This window comes from Phyllobates terribilis, unplaced genomic scaffold (assembly GCF_046119375.1).
Source record: "Phyllobates terribilis strain yellow unplaced genomic scaffold, ASM4611937v1 Scaffold_12__6_contigs__length_324123572, whole genome shotgun sequence".
NCBI classification, from domain to species: domain Eukaryota; kingdom Metazoa; phylum Chordata; class Amphibia; order Anura; family Dendrobatidae; genus Phyllobates; species Phyllobates terribilis.
In genome coordinates, this window is record NW_027362772.1 from 251,558,446 (window position 1) to 251,584,602 (window position 26,157).

Genomic DNA, 26,157 nt, shown 5'->3' on the forward strand with positions numbered 1-26,157 from the left:
TAATTCGTTAAAAAAAAAAAAAAAGTCATAAAAAAAAAAACAAAGTTTGAATTAACTCTTAGTCCCCATAGGAAACGTAAAATATCTGATCGCTTTTCTACATATTGCAATAGTTTGTTATTGCAGTTTGTAGAGGGAAAAAAAATGGTTTCCATGACACGGCACCCTGCGATCTGAATCGGTCTATTTTAAATGCCTCCTGTCTGAGATCCAGCAGCATTTAAATGGTTAAACAGCAGCAATCAAAGCTAGCTCTGGTTGCTGTTGTTACAAGCAAATGCCAGCTGTGTAATACAGCCGGCATCTGCAGGGTACAATGCACACTTGGCGCATCCTACAACGGGAGCCATGTCGGAAAGTTATTTCTATTGGCTGCCGTGAACAGTGGCGCTCTCTACAGTGACCTGGCTGCGGAAAGAGGGACTGAGCATGTGCGACCACCACCAGTTGGCGTATTAGATAGACCAGCATTTCGCTATACGCTACAGACACATTCATATTCTTACACAGTGACGTTTTTTTTTTCAATAGCATTTTAAATGGCCAATATTCATTTTTTATGGTTTTATCAATAAATCTGATGTTCAACGGTGGTATGGCTTCTCTATAATTAGAGATTATGGTAACATTAGATGTAAAGTTAAAATAATGGTAGACGGACGTACGGTATCCCCCGTGGCCAATGTAACTCTATGGACGGCTCGCGACAATTTCACTTTTTATAGAATTACTTTTTTGTTTTGAGAAATTGCAAATCCTGAAATGTTTTTAATTACAAATTATTTTGAAATTTTCACAAAACACTTACAGCAAAGCCTAAAATAATAATAATCCCACTGCACAATATATAAAAATGTAGCACCATAACGAAGGTAAGTGGATCGGCTCGGAAAGAACCATCCCTGACCGTACATGTAGGATATCTTCTCCCGCTCCGCGGACATCATGACAGTTTGGTTTTGGGGACATTTATCCTCTCGCTGTGAATTCACGGGAAGAAAAAGCACTGCATTGCTACTGCCTGGCTTTCGTTACATCCTCTTCCCGTTCTGCCTCTTTAAAGGGATGTTGTGGCAACTTTTATGAATAGTTCTTTCTATGGTCATGTGTTATAAGGGGGTTTCTATAGGACAAATGCAAAAACTGTTTCCTCTCTTTGAATCCTTCAGTGTTCAGTGATCATTTGTATAATGTTCCCGATCACTGATTAATAGAATTGCTACAAATTGATTTGCAGGATCCAGTTTATCGTCCAGATCTGTGGATACTGGACGGGATGCCTGAGAAATGGCCATTAACTCCTGGAATCCATGGTTCTACTTTTGATTAGCCAGTCTGGCGCAACGTCATCGTTGCAGCGCAACGCACATATGACATCACACCAAGCCAGCTAACAAAAGAAGAGCTGCAGATGTCGTTCATTGAGAAGCGTTTCTCAAGGCTCCCATCCAGCATCCACAGATTACAGGTATCGATGATGGACTTGGTCCTACAATCCGATTCGCACCAACTCTACTCCCCAGTGATGATATGAGAAAATGCTTGTTTTGTCACATAATTTAGGCTTTAGTAAAATTATCTTTTGACATAGGAAAACGTGTGTCAGGGGGCAAATTATTATATAAAAAAACGATAATTTAGGCGGAGGTTACATGGTGAGTCAGGTACTGCATTGCAGCATAATACAATAGAATGGGGTCTTAACCTCAACAAGCAAGTCAGAAACCAGTTGGAGATTTTGTAACTTGCTTGCTGCGGTCACTGCGTGTCACAATAATACCCATCCACCTGCACTCTGTTGCAAGGTAGCAGCTGCATACAGCAATCTTTGGTGTCTTAACCTGTGTCACAACCAATGTTACTGTGTAGCCCCAGCCTAAAACATATAAATGCACTTGCCATATTGTTGTTAGGGACTCATTGTGAGCATTTTTTTCTTCCCTTGTTAAAAGGACCTGAGGGGCACAGTGTGGGTCCAGAACGCGCTCTACATCACTGTTCCCCATTCTGTGGCTCCCCACTGCTCAAAACTACAACTCCACTCATTCCCTGACAGACTTGATGGGAGTAAATCAATGTCAATACATCTGCACCAATACCTGGAGTTATCTAAGGCTCTTAAATATTGATGAGGACGGGGATTTGGATCCACAAATTGTTATTTTTTGGACCTTAAAAATGGGGCCTTATTTCTTAAAACTGTCTAATTAAAAGAAATCTAGGCAACAAAGACAGTTTTTATTTTAGCCAGCCGTGATAAATGTGCCCTAGTGTTCTGCAAAAGTAATACGAGGCACGTGATGGACGTTTTGGACCTATTGTGTTCCCGTCCTATAATGCTTACATTCTGCATTACTTTACCGCAGGCTTTCTGAAGCCATGAAATCCAAATCCAGCTGTTCACTACAACTCAAAGCTGCTGGTCTAGGTCATCCATATTTCATCATCCACCCCAATTAGGGGTTTTGTAATGCGGTTATATGTGCAAAGCTCAACAATGTGACGATGCCCTCAGTAGACAGAAGTGCTTTGCATCATCGCCAAGCATTGAGAGGTCGACTTATCAACATAGCAAAATGTCTGGGGTCGAGAAACGGTGGTGTGTGAGCGAACAGTCAAACCATTGGTCTCTGTGTCCAAAACTCTCACATCTGTACCCTTATATTCCAGGAGTATGTCGTCAGCACCCGCTCCCTCTTCTTCACTATGCAGGTATAGAGGCCTTCATTTATGGCATTGGCGATGATACTCATGTGGTCGTCATTGAGGAATAGGTATCCAGGATAGGAGTACTCCAGGAGCTCATTGTCTTTGTACCAGCTGTGGACAGAATACAATAAATATTATACAGCACATGATGAATTTGTGTTATTAGCCGGTCTGCACAATTAAAGGGAACCTGTTGGCTCCTTTTTGCACTCTAAACCACATATAACCCTGTCTGACTAGTCATCTGGGTGGAGCCATTCACCTGAATCGCCACACAGGCCTGAGCATGTGCTGTAAAGCGAAGAGCACTTGCCATGGCTTCTACTGTTTTTCACCTGCCCCACAACAGTACAGCGGGACCCAGCTGGCATATGGGGTCTCCCATTTTGAACCTCATCCCTTAAAATAAACATTGGGACAAAGGCAGCTATGGCACCAGAAAGAAGTCCATAATTCCCTTCCAATTTATTAGTTGAATAAGGACAGCTATGGGCACCAGAATGAATTCCATAATTCCCTTCCAATCTTTCGTGTGATAAGGGCTGCCATGTGCACCAGAATGAAGTCCAAAATTCCCTTCCAATTTATTAGTTGAATAAGGGCAGCCATGGGCACCAGAATTAAGTCTGAAATTCCCTTCCAATATTTAGTGTGATAAGGGCAGCCATGGGCACCAGAATGAAGTCCAAAATGAATTCCTGCTAGATTCATAGGAGATGATTATTTTGGTTGAGTGGTAGAATAAAATAAAAAGACCATGCATACATTTGTCATGTTCCTTGCGAGAACTTTGACCACATCTCTCTGCTACGATAAATCAGCTATTCTGTAGTATACTTACTACACTTTGCCTTTCTTATGGATAATCTTTTTTCCACATCTGAAGGTCATATTTCTGCCCTCTGGAACCAATCGCACTTTGGTTCTGGGTGGTATTGGGGTTGGCATCCGCGTCGGGAATGGAAAGTCTAAAGGATACAATAATAAAGACCTGTCAGGTGCAGAATATATACAAGGCAAATTGGTGAAAAGCCTATAGACTGACACACTATGAGGATTCTTCATTGTATGCATGCTCTTTCCTGAAAGCTTGGAGTAAATATAAGACTTTTTTTTTTTCCAATCTTTTGTTGATGCAGACTCACAAGTTTAATTTAGGTGGGAAAGGTTCATAGCGACCCACCCTCTAGACAAACATACATTTTACACCAGATATTTTACATTGATATTTTATGAACTCCCGATAAATATCATATTGATACCATAGCAGAAGTCACAGCTGTACGGACAATACTTCTTCATAGGTTTCCTCCGGGAGTCACAGTACCCTTTATGTGCCCAGCTCGCACAAACCAAGTATCTGTCTCTACACCCTGCAAGAAAAAAAAATAGAATAATCTAGCCAATCCAAAGTTTAAAAATAATGTATAGAACTTGTACAACTCGGTACTGACCGTACAGACTGTAGATGCCCCACATGTCATCTTGGGAGATTATTTTCTTCCCTGTCAATGTGGCATTAATGTGCATCAGGGCATTGCTGTTGAGAGAATGCATCAATCCCAGGGCATGTCCGATTTCATGAGCGGCCACGTGCACCAGGTCTGTGAGCCATACCCCTAAAAAGAATGGCCTTGGTAATTAGATTTACAATCTTTACACTAAAAAAAAAAAAAAAAATAAGCAATAACCAATTTTCAATGCTCAAGAGTTATCTAAACTGCTCTACTCCATGATAGGTCAGGTTGGCTTCATGAATCCCAATTCCTCTCTTTGGGCATGTGATCTTATTTTTGTTCTATGCAACGTAAAGTGTCATTGTAACCAGAAATATAGATGTGAAATATTTGTGTCATCCGATTCCAATATTGCTCAATAGATCCGCACTATTCAACAAGATCTCCATTGGTGGTCTCCAATCTGTGGCTCCCAGACTTTAAATCCCAGCAGCTTGGGGGTCACAAGTTGGAGACCACTGGTCGTTTTTCTAGAAAAGGTCGCAACTCCAAGGCTCAAACATAAATTATAACCAGTACCTTTTTTCCAGCTGAATCTGGTGTTACCCACAATCCAGTATTCACTGTCATCAAAGTGAATCTCCCCAGTCTGTGGAAAGTAAGCATGAGCCAACTCCCCGGTGGTTCCATCAAAGCAGTAATGAATACGAGACTCCAGACAGTCTGTGTGGTTTATACCATAAAACCCTGAAAGATATAAAACAAGTATATATTAGGTATAGTAAATCTACTATGTTGTTTACCTCCTTGTAGGAGCCTCACAAAGCACCTTTTCGTAATTAAGGAAATCTGTCATGTGCCAAAATTATTATTTTTTTTTACCTGGTGTAAATGTTTCTGATCTCTTGAATCCGGCGATGTTTTTCTTTTGTTCCTGCGCCTCTCCATTCCTGAGATATGGCCCTTTGTTCCCTGAATATAAATCTAGTCTTTTTATCCCATGTGGGTGTGGGCCTAGAGTTTTCTCTGTGGGCGTGTTCTTGGTGACCACACCCACCAAGATAAAAAGAACACATTTACATACAGGAAATAGAGGGCCATATCTCCGGAACGGAGAGGCACAGAAACAAAAGAAAAACATCGCCGGATTCAGGAGAACAGCGGCATTTACACCATGTAAAAAAAATCACATAATTATGGTAAGTGACATGTTCCCTTTAAGGGAGCAGTTGCATTTTATTCCACTCTTGTCCAAAGGCTGTGTCTAGTATCGCAGCTCAGTCCTATTGAAGTGAGTGTGGCTGAGCTGCAATACTGGATATATATATATTTTTTATTATGAAAGTCCCTAAAGCTAGGAGAGAAATTCTTCAAGCAATACAAGTCAAATTTTTCTGTCTTGATTTTTATTCTGTGATATTTTCCCACATGAAAACGAGACATCAGAATGGGCTTTATTTTGCAGAAAATTTATTTAATTCAACCTACAATTCATATTGGATTTATGACACTGGGTTTTGTCGATTCACTGTCTGATGTTCTGCCCCCTTGGGCCCTAAATTAGGCATATCACAATGTATCAACTTTGCCCAGAATATTCCTTTAAAGTGAAATGGCTTCCATTTACGCCCATGAACTATACTATGGTATAAAGGAATAGGTGATAACTTACTGATTGCTGTAGGTCCAACTCCTAGGAACCGCCTAAGGCCACAGCCCCACTTGGTCAGTATTTTTTCTCAGGAGTGGGAGCCAAAACCAGGTAAGGAACAATCAGAGTAAAGGTGTAATAGAAACAAGTCACCAATTCTGCATTTATCACCCACTGCTGGTTTTGGCTCCCACTCCTGAGAAAAAATACTGACCAAATACTGATAGTGGGGCCGTGTCCTAAGTCCCCAGAACGTGGCTCCGTATCACAATTAATGGAGTGGAGATCGAGTATGTCCAACTCTGCTCCATTCCAGGTGGAGCTCTGTAGAGCCCAGTTCTCAGGTTCCAGAGCCCTCTTCTTGGAATTGTTGGGGATCCCAGTGGTTGGACCCCCAACAATCAGTAAGTTATTGCCTATTGTAACTTAATATAATGGGAATAACCCTTTAATGATCAAATAAATAATCCATGATTCTATTAGAGAGTTCATGCCCTAAAAAAATATGAAAGTTATAATTCACATAAATCTGAGAGTGTAAGAACGAACTATCAACATACCAATCTTCATATCACTTTCTTCGTCCGCCGGGACCTCCCTGAAGTAGAAGGGCGTCACATCACTCCACATACGGTACGCTTCCGCTATGCCTTTTCTTGTATCACTCTCATTAATTAAATTCCTTGGAAATGACACAATTCTGAAAAAAAATGCAGAAAAAAAGTTGATGAATATTAGGAAAAAAAATATGAAAGTTATGTCCAAGTCTGCAACTGTCAAATAAAAATATCAACATGAAGCAAATGTTCAAATCGTCCTGATTCAAATAGGGTTAATGGCAGGTCCATTGTGCTGACCCAAAAGGGAATGTGCAGATGTAACGTGGGTGAGGGATTGACTTCACACGCCCCGGCACGCCACATGAAAGACATGGTCATGGTTGGGTGTGTGCAATTGTGCTGTGCCCATGTAGGCCACATGTTGCCGTTGGCATCGGCTGGCCAGGACCCGATGACAACTCGTTTCCACAAGGAAACCACCAGTTCATTTTAGACAACTGTACTTTACTCAACAGTACCTCATCATCAACTTTATACACCAGATAGCGGACACATTTCTTCCAGCACGTTTCAGTTGTACAGAGCATATTCAGACAAATCTACAGTTCCATCTCGATGGTTTTCGTTCTGACTGGTCCCACGAGTCCCAGCCCAAGCCACCCTAGCTCAACAGTCCAATCCATAACAGTCACTTTCCCTTTTGGCAGCTCCACATCTATTCTCCTCATAGAGAAAGGGGTAAGGTATTTAGTCACTATGGCCAGAGTAGAGCCTTGCATTCCCAGACGTACCAGTATCCACATATTCGCCTCAGAGAAAGGGGGTAGGGGATAGTCAGAAGTGCCCAGGTAGAGCCTTGCGCTCTCAGACGCTTAGAATCTGCCCGGAAAAGTCGGCTCAGTTTATGCACCAGTCCGTCTCGACTCGTTACCTTAGCGGCAAGGCTCCAAGCCTCAAAAGTCCCATCTGACGCGCCCCCTGGGCCATAGGGTACCCGGTGCCGGGCCGGTAGATGCTGGGGGTTGTAGTCACAGTGGCGGTGACCCAGGGCGGTCAATCCAAGGGAAATTTATATGTATAGGTTTTATTAAAGAGTCCGACTACGCCACCTGTGGAATGCGGCTAAGGGGGCCGCCGCTGCGGAACAGTCCTCTGAAGCTGGTGGTATTGCAGCAAGGATGTTATGACTCCCCACAGGAAGAGTTAGCGTCAGGGCAGTGTGTGGATGTTGGTGGTTGTGCAGGGAGTCGTAGTGCAGTAATAACCACAGAGTCAGTATAGTGCAGTCCCAGCGTCTTTACTGATGACAATTAGGCAAGCCTGGATTGGGGTACTGGCTAGAGGTAAGAGTCCGGTCAGCCTGGAAGCAAACATTGAGTCCTCCTTTCCAGGTGAAGTTGTAGGCCTCCCCTTCTTACTATACTCTTTGGCTTTGCAGCTTGTAGCTGTGCTATAGCCCACGTCCCTGAGTGTAACGTTCTGTGCTCACCCATATGGCTTGCAGCTCAGGCCTTACTCATGTGTTGCTCCCACGTAGCGGTGCTGGTCCCTCTGTGCTGCTGAGCCTCCGGGCGTCTGATGGGGCCAGGAGACCTTCAATCTCCTGCCCTACGGTATCTGCTGCTGGGCCTTCAGTGCCCCACAGCCTCGGACTCCGGTGTCCGGTCCTCTGTGTTTCTCTAGCTAGGACGAGCTGCCTCAGCTCCAGTCCCTAGCTCTTGTCTTCTCGACATGCTAAACTCAACTCTTCACACTAAGACTAACTAACCCCGCCCCCAGATACCAGTTGCCAAGGGGAGGAGCTCCCCTTGCTGGTCTGGAGCCAGGAAAGTGTTGCATGTTTAGTGTCCCTGACTAGGGGACCCCTGCTTGCTTCCAGGCATGGCATTACCTCTTTTTAGGGAGGCAAAGCCACTGTGGCAACCGGACCCCTGAGGTGCCACACATCCTCCGGACCCTATTTTTTGGGGGGGTCACTCCTTTAGAAGGTCGGTCTCTTGACTCAACATTGTTCCACTTACCTTATCTCAGTCAGGATCACGCTATCTTAAATCTGGTCTCCTCTCTCCTACCTTTGCCTCATACCACCCACTGCATGCGGCCTTGCTGAGCACGCAGACCAAACACCTGTTCTAGCTGCAAGCTAGTAATGACGGGTCGTTCATGAACAATCCGAGACAAAGAACCGGTTCCCTGCTGTGAACGACTGGAGTTGGCACCCCAGTGAGCCACTACGTTCTCTTAATGGCTCTCACTGGGCGTAAAATTTCGGTGTATGGCAGACGTAACCCCGGCCACATTAATCAAACCTCACCCACTCATCAATTTAATTGGCTGTCTGAAAGTGGGCAGGGTTTCGGCCGTGAGTGAGCGGGGTTTTGGCAGCATGCACGTCATTTTAAATATGTGTTTACCTAAGGTGAACACATATTTAATAGGAATCCATTTAGAATTCAAAAGAGTCTGCTCTTTTTAGTGAGCGGAGCCAAGTGAGCTGGATCACCAAAAAAAGCCGAACTGCCAATCACTACAAGCTAGGCCCTGTCTGAGCTTCTAGAAGGAAACGGTTTCTGTGCCTTAGGCTATGTGCCCACGATGCAGAAATGAAGCAGAAAATTTCTGCAGCATTTCTGCATCTCCCTGGCAGAAAAAATGCATGCAGATTGTGCATGTGTTTTTCCTGCAGAATACATGCGGATCCACATGCGGATTCACATGCGTTTCCGCATGCAGATTGACAAGCACTTTCCAGGCGATAGCATCACTTGGAAAGTGCTTGACAACTAGGTCACACTGTATAAATCCATGCAACCGGCATGGATTTATACAGTGTGAACCGTAAAAATTAAAACAAATAAAGTATACTCACCCCCGAGGCCCCGGCGTGGCTGCAGCGCTGCTTCCTGGCTGGTTCCCGGCTGCCGGTATATCGCGAGACAGAGCGGTGAAGGGCCTGCGGTCACATGACTGTGACGTCACCGCAGGTCCTCAAGCGATGCCGGCATTCAGAGAGAAGCCTTCGGAAAGGTGAGTATAAACTTTGTTATTTTATTCTTTTTTTTACAGGTACAATGGTACCCAGGTCTGGATGAGAGTCTCCTCTCCTCCAGAACTGGGTACCATCCGCACATAGAGACGCATAGAAGCCGCTTGTACAAATGTACAGTCGCGGTTTCTATGCGTCTCAATGCAAGTCAATGGCGGGAGTTCCGCTGCGCTTCCGCAAAATTAAATGACATGCTGCGGATTTTTGTACGCAGCATAAACGCTGCGGAAAAATCCGCAGCATGTGCATAGAACATGCGGAATCCCCTTGGGGACCATGGGGTGCGGATTACCTAGCGTTTCACAAGCGTTTCCGCTGCGGAAATTCCGCAGCATAAACGCTTGAAAAACGCTACGTGGGCACCCAGCCTTGCACTGTCCCTTCCACTATGGGCTAGTCCCAGATATTAACTGTCTGTTGCTGGGCAGAACACAGCTTTCTCACAGTACAGTGCAAAACATTACAAGGCAAATACAGTCTATCACTAACAGCACATATTACAATTAATATTGCCCATCATTAACACTTACCACGTTATACATGACATATCCTAATAACATTGGTTTCTTCAAGGACAAGAGGGCAATATGTCCATCTCCTTACACACACATAAAGCATATTAAACCTGTCAAGTCACATTAGACCATCGGCAGATGCTGACAATTGTGGTAGGATACTCAGACAATCATGTGTCAAAAAGTCCAACAATTGCAGACATTGGGGGGAAATAAAGATTAGGCATGTTGGATTTCAACATGCCCAAGCCTTAGTTCTTCCAGGAGATAAACTGCTGCCAGAGGTATCGAGTGAACTTGTCTTTTTTTAACCCTATAAAGAGGAAACTTCATGTGGAGAATGAGAGTGATTGGTGTTAGCGTATTGCATGACAGCTATCTTATGTGTATGGCCATTTTATATTGATAAGTCACCGTCCATCTCAAATTCCAGTCTCCACAGTATGAGAGTATTCTTTACAGTCAAGTAACATTGTCTGGTTTAGAAAATCTAATTTCTCAAGAAAGGAGAGAGTTTTAATTCTATAGTTTACAGCTCATTGCCTAGGCTACCAGCCGCCTCTGCAGTCTATCAGAGGTGGCCTGTTTCCTAGGTAAAGAGGGTAAGGTTGCTTTAGAGCGCTCAAACCGTCTGGATCGCTAGATAGTGCGCTCCTCCAATGCTGCAGAGGCAACAATACGGTCTCAGCTGGCAGCAAGAGATAACGCACAGCTTTTTTTTTTTGGACATGTGGATTGCAGATTCTGGAAGCCTTTTCCACATAAGCCTCTCATATACAGCAGTTTGCACCCACTGCTCCGCACCGACAAGTAGTGATGGGCATAATTGAGGGTTTGACCACTGGGCCCCCAAAAATTGGGGCAACCTGGACCCCAACTCCAAGGTAGAGCTCCACATGTGGGAAGCAAACTGCCTTACCCCATTAAACACAATTAGGGGTTAGTTATATAACATGTTGGGCTTTATTGCAGATGTGCAACCCTCACATTCACGCATCTGACGAGTGCAGATAATATTAATCCAATGCAATTTATGTCGATCATCTTTACATTTTCGCATCCTGGTCACATTCTGTGCGAGTAGGGGGTGATGTAAGAATATAGACAAGTGTTCCTTCACATACCTGTATGTCAGATTATAATGGTCCCATTTCAGCAGCCCTGGTGTCAGAGTGTAACGTTTCGTCCTCAGGTGATACGGCAAGCGAAGAACCGGGACTGGAGCCACCACAGAGTCTACCTTATAAAGAGTTAAAATGTCAGATACAAGAGCTTTCATTTAAATAAGATGAAAAAAGACAGCCATGTGGGGTAGGTTTCTGTTGAAGCAAGCAGCCCCCCAGCAAATAATGTGGCAAACCAGGACCCTTCCCTTTTCCTAATCATAGAGGGAAGAAGAAGGGGGTGAGAAAATTAAAGCTCCCGGCACACTAATAGAGACAGGGAATGTAATAAAGGCAAGTGTTGCTAGAACGGAGTTTTTTTTAAAGTTGATTGTCCTTAAAAGAACCTGTTATTTGCCATAAATCTGTATTTTTTTCCCCCTGGTGTAAATGCCGCTGTTCTCCTGAATCCGGCAATGTTTTTCTTTTGTTCCTGCGCCTCTCCGTTCCTGAGATATGGCCTCTTCTTCCTTATATAGAAATGTAACTATTTTATCCAACTGGGTGTGGTCCCCAAGTAGGTTCCCATAGAGAAGTGTTGATGACCACTCCCACTTGGCATAAAGGACTAGATTTTTACAAAGGGAAGAAAGGGCCATATCTCAGGAACGAAGAGGCGTAGGAAGAAAAGAAAAACAACGTCGGATCCGGGAGAACGGCGGCATTTACACTGGGTAATAAAATTACATATTTACAGCAAGCGACTGGTTAGGATGCCACCTAAAAAACCTTACTTATCTGTGAATTCCTATATCTGCTTGTTACTGACTTGCAACATCTTCCAAATATAACGCGCGTCATTGTGGTTTTGCAGCAAAATCTCCCATTTTACTCTTTCCAGCTTTTGCTTTGACTGTAGCCAGGCTGCCTTGTATTTATGGCAGACCTGGGAATAATCCCATACTTGCAGAACGTGTGATGCTGAAGCCTAGATTTTCATTACGGGGAAATCGTGACTCCGCATAAATCTTCCTATCTGGAATATGGCTCATAGGAGAGATCAGGAAACTGTTCAGGGGCTCATACGAGTGACTTTTCCTTATATCCTGTCTGTACTACATGCCCCCATAACCATGCTTTATTAGCGATATCAGACAATTATGAAGAAAACCAGATCTAACACAGAATTTCTTGTGCAATTGTTTCTGGAAGTCCTAAAACAAGTCTGTGTTACTTGGAGAGTCAGTGTCATATATAACAGCCTGAACTTTCTGTGACCAGAACGCATCATGTACTGAAATACAGGCGGTCACCCAGATAGAAAGCTAAACCATTGCTGCTGCTCACATATCTGGTATGATACTTTACAGGACCATGCAAGACACAGAATCTGCAAAGTTATAGCCATTTGGTCACAGAAAAGGAGCTGCACTACAAAACATAGTAGACATGTATCACTTATCCATAGGATAGGTAATACTTTTTATTTGCTGGGGGTCACAATTCCCCATTATTCAGGATTAAATGGAGCATGGTTGTGTATAACTGCTGGCGTTCTATGGGACAGACCGAGAAGGCAGAATACATTGTCCCACTAAGTGCAACCATGCTGCTCCATTCAATCCCAACACAGAAAGGAAGAATAGGTGATTGGGACCCCCATTCTTTTGATCTGTGGGGGTCCAATTGCATAATCCAACATTTACTAACTGTGGGTAGGTGACAAGTATCATTCATGGGGAAATCCAGAATATCCCTTTAAATGGGTATCCTAACCATTGACACTAAGATTTCTTGCACCCTATATTATTAATAATAATAATAATAATAATAATAATAACGGCCTTCAGCTCGATCTCGAACCATGGCAACTTGATGGATAAACACTTTGTAGGAAGATTGATCTTGTGCAGCCTAGATAGGTCCACCAGGCTCTTCTTCGCCGTTATGCTGATTGTATCAAGCCATCGGGTTGCCGGTCTTCCTCTTCTCCTTGTTCCTTCTATTCTTTCCACCATGATGTCCTTCTCCAGTGATTGCGCTCTTCATATGATGTGTTCAAAGTAGGCAAGTCGTAGCTTGGTGATCCTTGCTTCGAGTGACATGTCTGGCTTGATTTGTTCTAAGATTGATATTTTTGTTCTTCTTGCCGTCCATGGTATTGAGAACATCCTTCTCCAGCACCACATTTCAAAGGCGTCGATTCTTCTTCTTCTTCTGTCTTGTTTCTTCATCGTCCAGGTTTCGCATCTGTATGTTACTACAGAAAAGACCAAACTATGTACGAGCCATGTCTTCATCGCCAGTTGAATGATCCTTGAGTTGAATACTTTGTCCATAGTCTTTATTGTTGATTTGCCCATTGCTATTCTCCTAGTGACTTCCGGTGTCGTCGCTGCATCTTGAGTTATTATCATCGATCCGAGTAGGTTGAAGTCCTTTACAACTTCCAGTTTGTCGCCGTCCATCTCAAATGTGTCCCGGTCGTACCTGGCAATAGTCAATATCTTTGTCTTCCTTGTATGGAGTAGCAGTCCCATGTTCGAGCTTTCCATCTTGACACTCTGTAATAAGTTCTTCATTCCATCTACGTTTGTTGCTATCAATGTTGTATCGTCTGCGTATTTAAGATTGTTGATGATTAGTCCAGCAATTTTGATTCCTTCTTCTTTTTCGGCAAGTCCAGCCTTCCTGAAAATAGCTTCTGCTTATAAATTGAGAAATGGTGACCGGATGCCGCCTTGCCTGACGCCTCGTTTGGCTTTGAACCATGCCGTGTCACCGTGTTCTGCTCGGACTGTTTCTTCTTGGTTGATGTAAAGGTTCCTAATGAGGCTGATCAGATGGTTCGGCACACTCATATCCTTCATGATATTCCAAAGTTTCTGGTGATCAACACGGTCAAAGGCTTTGCTGTAGTCAATGAAGCAAAAACAGATCTCCTTGTACTTTTTGGCCTTTTCCATTATCCATCTAATATTGGCAATCACATCTCTTCTTCCTCTGCCTTTTCGGAATCCTGCTTGTTCCTCTGGCAGCTCCTTGTCAAAGTAAGGCTGTAACTGTCTTTGTAGGATCGTCGGTGATATTTTGCTGGTATAAAGTATGACCACAATAGTCCGATAGTTTCCGCAGTCAGTAGCATCTCCCTATAAACTTGCACCCTAGAAGGAAGGATAACGCGATCCTATGACACCAGAGAGGACAAGCTAAAGGGAGAAGAAAGAGAGTAGTTGGAGAACATGTGCTACTTTCTCCCAAAAAAATGTTGGGAATTTTTCTAAAAGCGAGACCCCCCACGTATCAGACATTTAGGACGTTTACTGCGGATACACATCTGACTATTGCAGTCGGTGCGATTATACAATTAGGTCATCGCTCTCCTGTGATTTGCTCGGAATATTACCGCACCTGTCAGGCAGTCGTCTCCATTATAATAAGTAATAATTGCCGCTCTCGTACCCGGGTAATGACACTGACACAAATCTCCAGCTCTGCAATTTTACACTAATGTAAATACATCCCGGACAGCGCGGCCTCATCCAGCTGCGATCTCTCCTACAAGTAGATGACGTAATCGTCTGTGCGGAAACAGATGGCAGATTCCCACTAATACGGACTAATTGCCTGACAAGCGCCAACAATACTACACGGCCATAGTGTGCACTCAGAATATACCGTACACCTGTAGTAAATTACTGGACAAAATGTGTAATATTGGTGTATAACATTGTGCCAATATATTGTACAATGATATCCATGAACTCTGTGTGACGACGTAAAAGGGAGTATGTCATCAGAAAATACCCTATTGATCAGATTATTATGTTAGATGTATTTTTATACATCACTATCCATAAAAAAATAAAATCGGAGATCTTGCTATTTTCAGACTGGCCACTAGGCCTCATACTAGACTTGCACTTCCTGTTCTGTACAGAAGATTTTCAGCAGTTTCATTATCATCACAGACAGTATTATGATGAAAGACAACACCTCTATATACAGTGGATAACACAAGATCCACCATTCACAATAAGTGAGGTCACAGCTCACCTCCTCCTCCTGTACAATGACTGATAACACCTCTAAATACAGTAGATAACACGGGATCCACCATTCACAATAGATGATGTCACAGCTCACCTCCTCCTTCTGTACAATGACTGATATCTACTGTATATAGAGGTGTTAGCAGTCATTGTACAGGAGGAGGAGGTGAGCTGTGACATCATCTATTGTGAATGGTGGAAACTTATCTACTGTATATAGAGGTGTTAACACAGGATCCACCATTCACAATAGGTGATGTCACAGCTCACCTTCCCCTTTACAATGACTGATAACACCTCTATATACAGGAGACAGCACAAGATCCACCATTCACAATAGGTGATGTCACAGCTCACCTCCTTCTCCTTCTGTACAATGACTGATAACACCTCTATATACAGGAGATAACAGTGAGTTCAGCAGCTCTGAGTGGCTCATACCATCAACTTGGTCAAGGCAGGTAAACTCAGTGACTGGCTGCAGCCCTGTCAACATGACGTCAGCGCTGCAGACAATAACAGACATCGGGAGCAGCAGTAAAGAGGGGAAGCAAAACAAGAAAACCCCAGTTAAGGGTAAAATACGCCATGTTGCCTTACATTACCAATCCAGAACTAGGGAGTACGAAGGTCAGTCCTCTGGACACCGCAGCCCAACCTCCACTTGTTATGGCCAATTATTTTCTTGACTCTTCCTGGTGAAGTGACACGTGGGAACACGGTGCATGGACAATGAGGAAGCATGTGTATATGTATACACCATAGTCAATCATACAAGTAGAAGCCGTCATATATACATAAATCCTAAAAGTACTAAAAAACGATCATGACTTCACGAGACAGTTTTATGGCCGGGAATACACACAACCCCAATGGTCTCGTGGAGATTTTAAAACAAGTCCGACACTTGAAGCGAAACTATAAAACTAATGTTCTCAATATGTGCGGACCTGTTCCTAAAAAGAGACCTTTTTGTTCCCATAACTCAGCAGTCAGTAACCCTGCGAGGCTGTGCACTACAGTCCATGTTCTCCAGCACCTGAAGAAAATAACATCTCCAAGAACATGGGGGCAATTCTGCAGGAATATTCAATTCATGACCCTCTACAATGTGCAATTTTCAATTCTAGTCTCTTCTTATGTGGCTTACAGGGCTTGAAAGAGAATCTGTCAGCAGGTTTTTTCCATGTAATCAGAGAGAACTATAATGTAGGAGCAGAGACTCTGATTCCGGTGATGTATCACTTATTAGATTGTGTGTTGCTGTTTCAATAAAATCAGTGTTTTATCAACAGGAGATTATCACTACAGGACTAGGTGTTTCGTGCCTCTTAGTCAACTTGCTCTGTATAACTCCAGCCTCACCACTGATTGGCAGCTTTCTGTTAATGTACGCACAAAGCTGCCAATCAGTGATGTGGGCGGGGTTATACAGGGCTCTGCACTCAGAGCTCTGCTAGATCTGCAGCAGAGAAAACTGTCATTTATCAAGATGACAGCATGCAGCCCAGCAAGTGATACATCACTGGAATCAGGGTTTCTGCCCCTTCTTTATTCTGCTCTCAGATTACATAGTAAAAACTTGGTGACAGATTCCCTTTAAAATGTAACCCCTGTGTGTGTACACAAAGAACTTTATATCTGACCATTATATTCTGCATTTTCACTAGTTTTACCCTCTACAGTGTCTTTCTCTAATTTGCCATAAAAGAGAGGAAATACACAGAAAATTAATTCTACTTCCTAAATTTTAACAATATAAATCTTTATTATGTAGCAAACACAAATCTGCATCGCACTACTGATACCCATTACAGATATTTTATTCACATGGCTCTATGGGTTATCATACCAATCATATGGGTGGTATCACAGCCCCAGTTTTTGGCCTAGAAAGCAGTGTGTGGCGCCATGGGTGCATTTTTTTAATGCTTTAGCTTGTCTAGGCTTTTGTGCTTGCTATATAATAAAAATGAATATTTTAAAAATCTAGAAAGTGCATGAGAGCTGCTTTCCTCTTTTTTTTTTAAGTTGCATTTGTTTTACATGTATTTTGGTTAGTGCTCCATTACTATACAGGTGGTGCCAGCTCCATTGGGATTTTGTTATCTTTGATTTGCAATCCACTTTGAGATGGTGGGAAGAGACTAAAACCCACAACACAACTGAGCAAGCAGAGGTGAATGCCTGCTCTTAATTACTTTCTTTTTTTTAACAGGGACTCTGTGCTGAGCTTTCTAACAAGTCTTTTATTTCACTCCAGAGCTGGATTCACATCTACACTGCTCAGTACTGATGTATAATGTCCTCCATGCTCCTGCTTTTCTCTGTGTACTGATAGAGCACAGAATGACTGTTCAAACCAAGTACAGGCGCTCTGTGCAACCTTGGCGTGGCCAAACAATTAAGTGCAACTTCCCACCTGCTTGTTTTCTCTCTATCTCCACACCCCTTCTTCGATTGACAGTTCTGGCTTCTTGGAGCCAGAGAAGGGAGGAAATAGATGGAAAACAAGCTGGTGGAAAGGTGCACTTAAATGTTTGGCTGCACCATGGTGCACCGTTCTTGAATTGAAGAGTCATTCTGTGCTGATAAAATCTCTTTAAGCACTTGGAGAGAAGCAGCAGCAGCATGGAGGACGTTATACGGCAGTATTGAGCAGTGTAGATGTGAATCCAACTCTGGAGTGAAATAAAGGACTTGTTAGAGAGCTCAGCAAATGCGTCTTCCTCTGCCTGTTTTCTCAATCTCCACCTCCTCTCTTCGTTGGGTTTAAATGGCTCTGTAACCTGACACGTCAGTGTGTTGGTAATCCAGGACAAATTTCAGCTTTTTTTTCTCTTTTTTTTTAGTGGACAGTGAGTTTAAGATGCAGGGTGGGGGGGAGAAGAATAATTGTCTCATAAATGGGGAAGGAGGCAGATTTCTCTAATAAAGTATATTACAAAGTTTCTTGTATTCGTCTGCAAAGTTTGTTGCAAGTACAGTTCCCATATAAGTCCCGAAAGTGCAGTGGTAGACCTAAATTCTAACTATAGATACGCCCGGAGGGGCATAATTTCGCAATCATGTGTCTTAGTTTTGTGATCTCTGGTTGCTAATTTCATACTTAATTGTGAGCTATTCCCTAATATGATTTTTTAGTAAGTCAGTAAATAGTTTATAAGAGTTTGTGACAGCAGCGTCTCCGAACAAAGGTGGCAGAAAACACATGTATTGTGCATTATGTGCCGATGGTGTCAGGGAGAGCAGCTGCAGGCATTTCGTTTCCTGCAGCTGTTCTCCCCTCCTACCAGATTCTCTGTATCTGCTCAATCTGATTCCGTACAAAAGAAAAATATATCCAAAAAGGTAATAACACAACCGAACACAGAACTGGTGACCCACAGCAACTACTCCATAAGTAAAACTTTCAAAGTACATCTTTTTAAATTGCTCAATCAAGTCAGAAAATTAATTGTACAAGTTTACAAGGTCTCTGCTTTGCTGCTATTCGAGAGGAACTTTTAGGCCATGTTCACATGCAACATAAATGCTGCATTTTTTTTTGCATGTTTTCTGTAGTTGTCTGCACCTTAATATGCAATAAAAATCTTTTCTGATTATTGCATTTTACTGCATTACTGCATCTTTTTATGTTTTCCTCCTAATTTGATGGGTTTTTAGTGCAGATTTGGAGCAAAATTTTTCAATGCATTTTTTGATTCTGCCCCAATTTTTACATGCATTGTTTTCAATCTCCATATAGAAGCTTATAGAGAAAAAAATGCACCAAAAAAAAAAAAAAAAAAAAAAGCACAATTCTACATATTTGTTAAACTCACAGCGGGCAGGAAAGTTTTCATGAAATCATATCCACTCTGCATGGATTGTTATCCTCAGTGCAAAAAAAAAAATAATAATAATGTGCATAGTTCGTTACATTGTATCTCGTCTCATCACATGGCCAGGACAGATCGTTATCCGCTTGGAGTAAAACTTCTTGAAAACTGAGAAATTGATCCAAAATCAGTATATTTGAAAATTTGCAAAATTTTAATGAAATTGGCTAAAATTGTGATTTTTTTTTATTTTTTTCTATTTTTAAGGACACCTTTGATTCTGACTCTTACCGGGTTCTGACTCTTACCGGGTTCTGACTCTTACCGGGTTCTGACTCTTACCGGGTTCTGACTCTTACCGGGTTCTGACTCTTACCTGGGTCTTCCATGACACTAGTGATGAAGCAGTGACGATTCCCGCCACCAATACGAGGGCACCAAATAATCCGAGCAGCGGCCAGGCGAATCTGCCTCCTCTACCGCCAACGTCTCCATCTCTCTGACAGTCCATGGCACCTGGTTGAGAGGTCCCAGCAACGTGCACAATTTAGGAATGGTCTCTGGTTCCTCTATCAGCAGGTTTTCATCTGAACCCTGGTTAAATACTTTGCAGAATTCTCCTTTGTTCTCTGCAGATTGTTTATTCTTGCATTTCTCCTATTTCCTCCACTGATCTCCTATTGTTGTCTCCTCGTTAGGTTGTCTTTTTCCCTTTCCTGTAGGTTCAGATGATTCTATCTAGAGATGGGACAGTCCAGGGCAATGTCTGGTGTTCCTGCCTCATCATCCTCTCTCTAAGTTTCCCTGTAAGTCCTTTCTTTCTCTCACTTTCGTTAAAATCCCGGCTGGGAGTCAGAGCTGCCAACTATCCTTCCAATTGAAGCCAAATGTTCTCATCTTTCACAGGCAAGAGAGGGTTTGGTCTGGGACCGAGTTGGGGCGAGAGTGGGGGGGATCAGGAGCTGTACAGTCTACTTCCAGCTGACTGGCTCCGCAACAGGAGGAATAAATCTGCTCTTGACAGTTCACTGTATAGAGACCCAGAAATGGTAAAAAAAACACCCTCAGATGATGAAATGTGACGGATACATGACTTATGTAATCTACCACATGTGATACGTAGCTGCGGGTTATTTGCTTAGATACTTATGTGTCTACCATACGTATTATTGTTGCCAACTTTTAATAAACTGATGGCGTCTGGATAAACATCGCCAGAAGACCCCAAACACAGCGCTGTGGGCCCACTACCATGAAAGGATGTGGACAAAGGGACCTTTTTTTTTGTTAAATGCAAGTATTTTGTGCTAGAAATCATTTTTGCCATTGCGTTTCATTAAAAATTTTGCACCGTTTGGTTTTTACAGGTTCTTTTCTTTCTCTGCACATGGTTGGCTGTAGGAGGAGTCAACTGAGAATCCTTCAGTGGGTTTGTTCTGAAAGGGATTTGTAAAAGAGTAGGATCAAATCTCCTAAGCCATCTATATGGACATGCAGGTCATATAAAGATGAATAAAATGATGCCTTGATATTTATGATGTGATGTCTTATTCTAGAGAAATACTTTTTTTCTTTAATATGTAAATGAGCTGTTAGGATCTATGGGACGGACATAATCTCTGGAGGCAGATACTTAGGGAGATCTATTATAAATTAAATAAATGGGGCATTACCAGTGGGAGACATGTAGACCGTGAGAGCAGACTGTCAGTCATTACATGTCTCACGGAGTTGAGTTATGATTACAAAGTTCAGCAAAACTATCAGGTGGTGATAAATCAGCCCAGAGGAGCTAAGAAAATGACATAAAATGGTCACAAACTCTCATCAGAGACTGAAGCAGAGAGCAGGACACTGTCCAAACTATCAGGGTGGAATACAATGCAGATCTTGTGGATTAAAAATTCACACTAAATTATAGTACGAGAAAAGGGGATGAGATTTTACCGAGTCTCTCCCACACCCTGCATGAAATGGACCCGTGCTACGGATTTTAAGGCTATTTCTACATATGGAGCTGCGGAGCATTGCAAAGGATGAAGTCTGCAGTAACAGCCACAGCATAAACTGAGATGCAAAGAGCTTCATGTGGTGATGAACAATGATTTTTTTCCAGCATGATGAAGACCATGTCACAAGGAAAAAATGATAACTAAATGGCTTGGTGAAAAAAAAAAATTGAAATTTTGGATCCATGGCCAGAATACTACCCCAGATCTCAATCCCGTTTAGAACCTGTGGTCAATCCTCAAAAATCGGAAGGACAAAAAAAAACTAAAAACACAGAAATTGTGATAAACTTCAAGTACGGATTAAACAAGAATGGGCGGTCATCAGTCAGGATTTGGCCCAGAATTTGAGGGTGAAGGGCATAAGTCTGGAACAATAAGTGACAACACTGTAAATATTTACATTCCATAAACTTCACGTATTTGTCAATAAAAGTTTAAAAACTAGAAATTCTGATAATTTTATTTCAGTAGCCACAGAAACATCTAAAAACACTGCATCAAACGTTGCAAAAAAAAAACAAACAAAACTTGTGTCGTTTTCAAAACTTTTGGCCACTACTGTATATTATCTGTGGTGTTACATAGGACTGCAGGTGACATTGCTGCATTTCCAGAATGGGTAATGTGCCTTTAAATTTTGGTTACCATTACTTATATTTTATAGAGAAATAAGGGGCATGGAAATGGGTATCGTCTGCAAATTTTTTATTTTTTTTGCCACATTGCTAAATCTCTTTCAAAAGTTGGCAAGTGCAGTACATTGTAGATGCATTATAGCCGCCTCAAACAGTATTGTATATAATATAGTTGTCATCATACATTCCCCCGATTCCTGTATTACTGGAAAGGATACAGTGGCTTTTTCATTCTTGTGGATTAATATTTGCACAGAGGTGAAACCCAAATCCTTATATAACCGGGCACAGCGCTGGCAAGGGCACAAAGTGGAACTTCTTATTCATTAACTAAATATTAGTACGGCGGCAAAGGGGCAGCTGAGGCTAAACTCTGCGCCAGTTGTTATGGCAGTGACCCAGGCAGTCAGGTCAGCCTTCTTTCAGGGATTGAACAATTACAGACTATAGATTACTCTTCCATGATTTGTGTTTCATGAGCTGGCACTGTTATGAACAGTGTAAAAAAAAACTGAATCAGATTTAATAGCTCTAAATACAGTTCTGTGCAAAAATTTTAGGCAAATGTGGAAAAAATGCTGCAGAGTAAGAATTCTTCCAAAAATAGAAGTGTTAAAAGTTTATTTTTATCATTTAGCAAAATGCAAAGTGAATGAACAAAAGAGAAATCCAAATCACATTAATATTTGGTGTGACCGCCCTTTGCCTTCACAGCATCATCAATTCTTATAGGCACATTTGTACAAAGTCCAGGATTTTGTAGGATTATAGTCTGGAGTATGAGTAACAAATTATACCAAACAGGTGATAATGATCATTTTCATATTTAGGTTGAAATGCAGAAATTAACTGAAACAGAAACAGGAGTGTAGGAGGCTTAAAACTGGGTTAGGAACAGCCAAACTGTACTACAAAGGTAAGGTTGTGGAAGATTGTTTTCAGGTAACAGGTCAAACCCTACAGCTGACTGAGCACATCAAAAAGATACAAGGTAGTTATACTGCATCAGCAAGGTCTCTCCAAGGCAAAGATTTCAAAGCAGACTGGGGTGATCAAGATGCACTGTTCAAACTCTTATGAAAACGCACCAAGAAATGGGCAATGTGGAGGACCATAGATGTAGTTATCGGTCAAGGAAACTTAGTGCAGCAGATGAAAGAAACATCATGCTTACTCCCCTTCAATATTGGAAGATGTCCAGCAGTGCCATCAGCTCAGAACTGGCAGCAACCAGTGGGACCCAGCTACACACATCTACTGTTCGGAGAAGTGAGGCCAGAAGTGGTCTTCATGGAAGAATTACAGTCAAATAGCTATACCTCAACTTGGACACAAGGTCAAGTGACTCAACCATGCACGAAAAATAGGAAATGGGGTGCAGAAAAATGGCAGCAGGTTCTCTGGACTGATGAGTCAAAATGTGAAATATTTGCCTGTAACAGAAGGCAGTTTGTTCACTGAAGGGCTTTGAGAGCAGCACAATAATGAGTGCCTGCAGGAATAGTGAAGCATGGTGGAGGATCCTTGCATGTTTGGGGCTGTATTTCAGCAACTGGAGGTGGGGGATTTAGCCAAGATTTATAGTGTCCTCATTGATGAGAAATGCAGCCAGTCACTTATCCATGTAATTTCATTAGGGAAACGTCCGATTGGCTCCAAATTTATTCTGCAGCAGGACAACGACCCCAAAGATAAAGGAAATGTCATTAAGAACTATCTACTGTACAAAAAAGAACATAGAGTCCTAGAAGTGACAATACGGCCCCACAGAGACCTGATCTCAGCATCATCGAGTCTGTCTGGGATTCCATGAAGACAGAGAGATTTGCACAAGTGACATCCACAGAAGATCTGAGGTTAGTTCTCCAAGATGTTTGGAACAATCTCCCTGCTGTGCTCCTTCAACAACTGATAGAGGCAAAGGGTGGTCACATATAAGATTGATTTGATTTAAAAAAAATGTTTGTTCATTCACTTTACATTTTTGTAATTGATAAAAAAAAACTTTTAACATTTCTATTTGCGAAATCATTCTTACATTATGGATTGGAGGGGAGCAAGATGCCCTCTAGCAGCGTCTTTTTTTCACACCTGCCTGAAACTTTTGCACAGTCCTGTATATCATATTATCCCCTGGCAGAATTTATCAGATAGAAAAAAAGATTGGCATTATGTGTGACCACCCCAGTCAGAAAAAAAAGAGGGTAGCTTGTTCCCCTCTCCCCATCCAAACACTCCTTAATTCTTCCAATCCATAATTTAATCCCAAATCTGGAGCCAAATTAAATTTAGAACTTGAATCCTTCCAGCCTGACCTGTCCAGCTACGGAAGATTAGAATAATTTCTTCCATTATATTAAATAACTGCTAAATTGTGTCATCCTAGAGGAAACAGATTGAGGAAACTATTGCATGTAGAGCAGGGAGGTGGGAGCCGGACTTCTCTACAGTTATGTGTTGGTGGCATCATAAAAGAAGTGTTTCCAAGCTGTCAGTGTTCTTCTATTAACACTTCAGTTTTGGGCTCCATGAGAGGTTCCTGGATGTGATTCAGGCCTTAGACTCCTGTGTAATAAATCATACAAATCAAGTACACAAGTTTCCAAAATTAGAAAAACATGGCTGCTTTTTCACACACCTATTAATGGATTAGATGTGGAATCGCAGTACAGCTCCATTGAAGCGAATAGGGCTGCCTGCAATACCACAAGCAACCAAAGGACAGGTGTGGTGCTGTCTTCAGTAGAAAGCAAATATAGAGATGTAATAATTGATATATAGAGATGTAATTGGCAGATACATATGCAAGATCAGTGAAGTAAAATAATGGTCCCAACCTCGTCTCCCCAAATGTATCCATGGGTTCTCTGATGGTCAATGGAGCAGATCCGTATCCTTCCAGTCAGGACCATGTACTCTTAAGCCAGAATCATGTAGAATCCAAATCTGTGTCTCTCTGTATGAAGCCATGCTACCAGACTGATGTCCTGATGAGTCTGCTTGTTCTTTGATTCTCCTTGTAAAGTCTCTCTTTCAATTTTGCATGCTCCAGAGGCATATGTCCCTTAAATAGTTACAGTTGTTCTTTCAAGTACACATCCACAGGTCAAGAATTAGGGATGATATTATTCCACAGGGCTCAGGACTCATTGTTTGTGCATTTAATCCATTTATAGCAGGGGGGCTCTTTAAATCAACATCTAGCTGGCTTTAGTACAATATGCAATTAGCATAGTAACAAACATCATTGTTTCAAACCCAAGAGAAGTCAACATTCAGGTTTATACACATAATAGTATGTCCTTCTTGACCAGCCACAGAAATACACAAACATTCACAGTAGTGTATTTCTCTTGGCTTAACAAATCTAGACATCTGGCTTATTAAGATAAGAAGCTGTTTTGTCACAATACTTGTCAGGAATATTATAAAATATTAATATCAGGGAAATGTTCGTCCATATCTGCCTGACATAGATGTTCACCCCCCTCCCTTATTCCCCTTCTGCTCAGCACAAAAGCCCCAATTAACACACACCTGGGAAATAGTTTATGCAAACAAGGCCAGCCAAGGAGTGTTATAACTTCGTGAGGAAGCAAGCATCTTGTCTCTGAAAGACGCAGGAGGTAATTAAAATGCAGGCTTGCACTAATTTGCGTGTAACTGTTGAAGCTGCTTCCCAAGCCTCAAAGGAAAATTTGTAGACGCACTGACTCCGATATGAAATCTTGTGAGTTCCATAGGTCCGACAGTAATGGGACCCATATGTGTAGTGACCAAATCAGCCCAGGAATGTATAGGTAGTTTTCCAGGGTGGTAACCAAAATCAGGGAGCTGTAGCGCAAAAACACCAGAATAGCAGACTGCAGCTATGTGATGTGTGATATCTAAATAAAGATAAAATCATAAGGGAAAAAATGGCATAGTTTGCAAGCTTCTGCGATCAACGAGCAATGAGTTATCGCAGCAGTCAGCGTTTTTAATAAAAATGTACAGGCTGGAGTCCGGCCCACATGATGTCACCACAAGGGGCGTGTGGCCAGATCTCCCCTTAGGTATAAGAGAATCTATGGAGAAGACAGGAGCACTCATTGCCAGGGGGGAATAAGAATTATAAGCAATGGGTCCTGTTCAATAACAACATACTCCAACCGGGGAGCCCCTCCTCCACCTATATTGAGTCGTCGCAGCGAACTTTATAGTGTAAGTTTCACCTTTTTATCCTGTTTTATTTTATGTAACTGCCTATGTATTTTAATGTCTCCCTTGTAACATCCTTGTATATATTTTTCCTAAACACTGCCTCCCTTTTGGATTAAATCTAAAATTTAATAGTTCTGTTTCTTTTTGTTCTCTAATCGTTCCCTTCCCCGAAGCCATATACGCTACCAAAACGCAGGCATCCAGCCAGGCCTGTATTATATTTTAAACTCGGCCGGTGGTGGCAGAGAGTATTAATAATTGGGCTATCGTGAAGCTGACAGTGACCGTACGGAGGGCGTTAAACACGGATTCCAGGCTGTGGAACCCAGGGTGTTACGCCATACGCTCACTGGTCGCTTACCAATACCTACCTAGAGAGTAGTCTGGATCGCG

The 26,157-nt window shown here is 42.2% G+C and overlaps 1 protein-coding gene across 1 annotated transcript; it reads right to left on the minus strand.

Annotated features, from left to right (window-relative positions):
- Positions 1-755: 755 nt before the first annotated feature.
- On the minus strand, positions 756-19,942 carry MMP23B (matrix metallopeptidase 23B). Its single transcript, XM_073656827.1, has 8 exons — positions 19,291-19,942; positions 11,063-11,178; positions 6,378-6,517; positions 4,746-4,913; positions 4,164-4,328; positions 3,972-4,082; positions 3,551-3,677; positions 756-2,820 (listed from the first exon to the last, which is right to left on the minus strand). The coding sequence occupies exons 1-8, from the start codon at positions 19,423-19,425 to the stop codon at positions 2,646-2,648; spliced, it is 1,137 nt and encodes a 378-aa protein (XP_073512928.1). The 5' UTR covers positions 19,426-19,942; the 3' UTR covers positions 756-2,645.
- Between the last annotated feature and the right edge of the window lie 6,215 nt (positions 19,943-26,157).

Coding starts and splice junctions, on each gene's coding strand:
- MMP23B (XM_073656827.1), bottom strand. CDS start 19,425: ATGGACTGTCAGAGAGATGGAGACGTTGGCGGTAGAGGAGGCAGATTC. Junction 4,329..4,745: donor CAGATTCAGCTGGAAAAAAG/GTACTGGTTATA, acceptor CATTCTTTTTAG/GGGTATGGCTCACAGACCTG. Junction 4,083..4,163: donor GGGCATCTACAGTCTGTACG/GTCAGTACCGAG, acceptor TTTTTCTTGCAG/GGTGTAGAGACAGATACTTG.